Source organism: Mesitornis unicolor, unplaced genomic scaffold (genome assembly GCF_000695765.1).
Source record: "Mesitornis unicolor isolate BGI_N332 unplaced genomic scaffold, ASM69576v1 scaffold36285, whole genome shotgun sequence".
Classification (NCBI taxonomy): Eukaryota; Metazoa; Chordata; class Aves; order Mesitornithiformes; family Mesitornithidae; genus Mesitornis; species Mesitornis unicolor.
In genome coordinates, this window is record NW_010186807.1 from 12,276 (window position 1) to 17,221 (window position 4,946).

Sequence of the window (4,946 nt, forward strand, 5' to 3'; positions counted from 1 at the left end):
CATCTCCGGCCACAGCTTCCACAGCAAGCACTGCCGGGCCTCCCAGTACAAGCTCCGCAAGTCGTCCCACCTAAAGAAGCTCAACCGGTACTCGGACGGGCTGCTGCGCTTCGGCTTCTCGCAGGACTCCAGCCACAAGTCCAGCTCCAAGAGCAGCAAGAATGAGGACTTCTTTTACATCAAGGTCAGCCAGAAATCGCACGGCACCCACCGAGCGGACTATACCTCGCTGGCTGGCGGTGAGCTGGTCAGCCAAGCCGGGACGAGGGGCCTGGATTTTGGGACGCCCACGCCGCAGAAGCTGATGCCCTTTCCCAGTCAGCTGGAAGTGGTTAGTAGGGGTGATGGGAGCCCCGAAAATGGGGGTGAGGGGTGGCACTGGACCACATCTGGCCTCTGAGTGGGTGCAGATCCCATCACAGGAGAAGGCGCAGAGAAAATAGTCTGTGCCGAGGATTTGGGAGCAAAGGGGCAGTGGGGAGCTGCTGGGGGCACCTTGCCAACCCCTACTTTTGGGTATTTGGGTCATCCTTTCACGTTCAACCACACCATTCGCCTCGCAACTGAGGAGTTTGAGCCATCACCTTGTGGTCCTTGATAGAGAACCAAGCTGTCCCACCCTGGGGGGTCTCGTCCTTGGGGACAGAAGGGATGGGGGAGGATGCCTAATGTGGTGTTGGTCCATACTGATGAGCTCTGCTCTCCTCCCCAGGGCGCAGAGAAGCCGGCCCCACGTCCGACCGCCTTCAAACCAGTGCTGCCGCGGTCCAGCGCCATCCTCCGCTCCTCCCCAGAGAACGGGGGCCACCTCTCCCAGCAGCTGCACCCCTCGGACAAGGGCAAGGAGCAGGGGCTGAAGCCGGTGCTGTACTCGGGGGGGCTGTCGGACTCCGGCAGGAACTCCATGTCCAGCCTCCCCACCCACAGCACCAGCAGCAGTTACCAGCTCGAGCCCCTCGTCACACCCATGGGACCCATCAGCCGCTTCGGGGGCTCGGCCCACAACATCCTGCAGTGCGCCATCATCCAGGACAGCAACATGATGAGCCTGAAGGCCATGTCCTTCTCCGACGGCGGCAACAAGATCCTCAACCCCGGCAAAGCCCCCCACCGCCACGCCGCCGAAAAGGCCACGTGCATCCGCTCGCCCATCTCCACAGATGAGTCCACCATCCAGGAGCTGGAGCAGAAGCTGCTGGAGAGGGAGGGGGAGCTGCAGGAGCTGCAGTCGAGCTTCGAGGAGAAGGAAGTCAGCTCCTGCCAGGTTTATGAAGAGAAGCAGCGGCGCTGCAAGGAGGAGCTGGAGGGCCTGAAGCAGAAATGCAACAGCAAGCTGAAGCAAACGTCGCAGAAAACCCAGCGGACGCAGCAGGTCCTTCACCTCCAGGTGTTCCAGCTGCAGCAGGAGAAGAAGCAGCTCCGGGAGGAGCTGGAGAACCTCATGAAAGAGCAAAATCTGCTGGAGACCAAGCTGCGGTCCTACGAGAAGGAGAAGACCAGCTTCGCCCCGGCGCTGGAGGAGACCCAGTGGGAGGTAAGCGGCGCTGGGCCACCAAGAGATGTCTCGGGCTACCAATGCTGAAAGCAAAGCACAAGCATGGAAGGCACCAGCAATAAACCACACAGCCCTTACCCATTTCCCCATTATTTGCAAACCCACAGAGGGGCTGAGCACTGCAGATGGGGCACACGCTAAGCCCAGGCTGTAGGAGTTGGGTATTACAGCTGAGGAGAGTCCTCGTCTGTCACATGGAGAATTATAATTGAGTGCCCCTCACCGCCCCTCTTAAACCCCCGCACTTCACACCGCATGAGGAAACAGCCACTGCATAAAACCCAGTCACTAAAACCACTTTGCATCCCCAGCCTCCAGCACAGGGATTTCCAGGCTGCCTGCCCCCGAGGAGCAGTGAAGTGCCTTCCCTCATGTAAATAGGGACTGCTTGGGCATTTATTAGAGAGCAGTAAAACCTCCCACTCTCTGCTTAAGCTTAATTTTCCTCGCTGATTGGGTATCGCTGAACAAAGACCATTAAACCGCTGAAAATCCAGACGCGAGCCCGCTCACCCACACAAATAACACACACCAAGTCCACTGCACCATGCAGGGAGAAACGTGGCTGTGCCCGACGTGCTCACCTTCGCTCCCACACACGCAGGGATTTCTCCTATCGCTTTCAATATCTCTGGTTTATTTGCAATTCGCAAGCCCTACCAAGTCCCAGCCACAGGGTCCCCCCATAGCAGCTGGATGCCAAGCCCCCATGGCTGTCTGTAGGAGCAGCCCTATGAGCCACACATTGGGGTCTCACAGGATGCTCCCATGGAGTTTACACGTCTTGCTCCCAGCTGCAGTTTTGTGGGGTGCAGGGTGCAGTTGGGTGCCTGCTCATGAAATGAGCTCGGCTCGTTTAACTGACCATGTGGAACACGATTGAGACCTGGGCACTTCCTCAACACCCTCCATTTCCACACCTCAACTCCTTAAATTGTCACAACTGATCGCTAGCAGCCTCCCAGGGCAGCTGGGGTGTTAATGGGGGTCCCCTCCAGCCCCCTGAGACCCTGGGGATCTCTGTGCTGGGGCATCTCCCTGGATGGGATTTCGTGGCCGAGGTCTCCACGTGCTGAACCCTGCGGGGTTTGCATGGGGTATAGAGAGTGCTGCGGGCTTTCTCCGAGGCACAAACCCCTAATTTGGGTGCTGCATCCCTCCCCACAGGTGTGCCAGAAGTCAGGGGAGATCTCCCTCCTGAAGCAGCAGCTGAAGGAGTCCCAGACAGAGCTCAACACCAAGACCACCGAGATCCTCAGCCTGAAGGCTCAGCTGAAGGAGCTGCGGGTGAAGATGGAAGGGCTGGAGATGAAGACCCAGGACCTGGAGGGCTCCCTGCGCACCAAGGCCATGGAGCTGGAGGTGTGCGAGAACGAGCTCCAGCGCAAGAAGAACGAGTCTGAGCTGCTGCGGGAGAAGGTGAACCTGCTGGAGCAGGAGATCGTGGACCTGCGGACGGAGCTGGCCGTCCTCAAGGAGCAGCTGAGCGAGGCCCGGGAGGTGACCAGGCCCTGCGCCGGCACGGACGATGCCCAAGCCCTGCAGGGAGAGGTGGAGAGGCTGCGGGCAGAGCTGAAGGTCGAGCGGGACAGCAATGAACAAATGACCTCCAGCTTCCAGCACGAGCGGCAGACGTGGAAGGAGGAGAAGGAGAAGGTGATCCACTACCAGAAGCAGCTGCAGCAGAGCTACCTGCACATGTACAAGAGGAACCAGAACCTGGAGAAGATGCTCCAGCAGCTCGCCACGGGGGAAGACGGCAAAGAACCCATCGAGCTGGACATACCCGGCGCCGATGTCCCCTACGAGGACATCATCGCCACCGAGATCTGAGCCAGCTCTGCCTTCTCCTCCTTGGGGACGGGCGTCTCTGCCAGGCGAGAAGCGCTGCCCCGCGCCGTGTACAGTCCAGATGAGCCATGTATTTATTTGCCGAGCCGGTGCCTGGCCGGTTCGCCAGCCCTCCCCGCCACCCATCGTCTTACAGAGGTGAACAAGCAACTCGTGCCAATGGTGACGTGCCAGCACCCCCTCGTCCCCGCTGCCACCACTGCAGCGTCCCTTCTGCCCCTTTGTAAGACTCAGGAGCCGGCAACAGGGGCAGTCAGGGAACAGGACTTGAGTAATTAATGTCCCGTCAGGTAACGAGATGATGCAGATCTCCCAGGGGATGCTCAGAGGGATGGCACAGCCCCAGGGATGAGGACACCACAGCCCTTCCCACCGTCCATGAGAGGAATCGAGGAGCTGGCACAGGCTGCACGTCCACTTCTCCTGTCCTTCAGCGGCTGCTGTGCCTCAGGAAGGACCCACATGCACACCCCACCTCATTACAGCCCCACCGAAATCACCTTTCACTGATGACCACAGCCCACAGCACCCATCCCTCAGCCACCGTCACATCCCTCATCACCGGACCCGCACGCCACGGCCAGCCCCGCGTCCCTCGCTCTGACGGACAAGGGCTCGGTGTCCCTTCTCTCTGGCTGCCATTGGATTTGAGAATTAACAGGAATTTCCAAGCCGCTGATCTGATACAAGGAATTGAGAGGAAATCGGTTGTGTTTGCCCTGTTACCACATTGCTCGCTGGCACCTTGCCCTCCGGGACCCCCGGCTGCCTTATCTCCTCCTGTGCCCTTACATCCACAGCATCCCGGCAACAGGAGATGCTTAAAACAAACCACAACCCAAAACCAACCACTTTCACCTTGTTTTCTACCCCATTTCTCTTAAAATTCCCACCAGCAAGTGGATAACGAGGCTCCATCACATGTCACCAGTGGTGGCTCTGCTGTCCCCACCCCGGCTCAGCACACACCAGCCAAAACCCAGCTCACCAGGGTGGAGGCCTCCAACCAGGCCCCCTTTACGCTGCTGCAATGGCATTTTTTTACTGCAATTTGCCTGTTTACCCACTACCGAGCCCACTCCAGGGCTGTGAGGGGGTCTTGCACGATCCCATGCTGCCAATTCGGCCAAGGGCTCCACGCTGTGCACAAGCAGCAGAATTCAGCACCCCTTACCCAGAGCTCAGCATCCTTCACAAGGAGTTCAGCATCCCCTCACCCAGAGTTCAGCATCCCCTATCCCCTTCGAGCCAGCCTGCAAAGGCAACACACACAAACCAGTCTGTGCCTTCTGCACCAGCCCCCAAGCCCCCCAGGGCATCCCGGCCGGTCCGGGTGCCGGCACACAGCACAACCCCATCCCCAGCCATGGAGCAAAGCCAACCCAAACCCCCGGTGCTGAAGGATGCTCTGGAGAGCAAACCGGGAGGTGACGGGCGGCTCCCGAGGCCAGAAGGGATTTTCTGCATCATCCAAGCCATAGCCCCGCACCGAGGGCTCCGCACCCCGACCGGGAGCTCTCCGGTGCCAAACGCTGCCCCG

General features: G+C 59.4%; 1 protein-coding gene across 1 annotated transcript in view; it reads left to right on the forward strand.

The window, feature by feature from the left end:
- LZTS1 (leucine zipper, putative tumor suppressor 1) overlaps window positions 1-3,388 on the forward strand; it is a gene marked incomplete at its 5' end in the record, with an annotated part of 4,543 nt that extends 1,155 nt beyond the window's left edge. Inside the window, 3 exons of the mRNA XM_010185250.1 lie at window positions 2-331; window positions 713-1,534; window positions 2,723-3,388. Of these exons, the coding sequence (XP_010183552.1) occupies window positions 2-331; window positions 713-1,534; window positions 2,723-3,388 (1,818 nt within the window). The remainder of the gene's footprint in view (window position 1; window positions 332-712; window positions 1,535-2,722) is intronic.
- Between the last annotated feature and the right edge of the window lie 1,558 nt (window positions 3,389-4,946).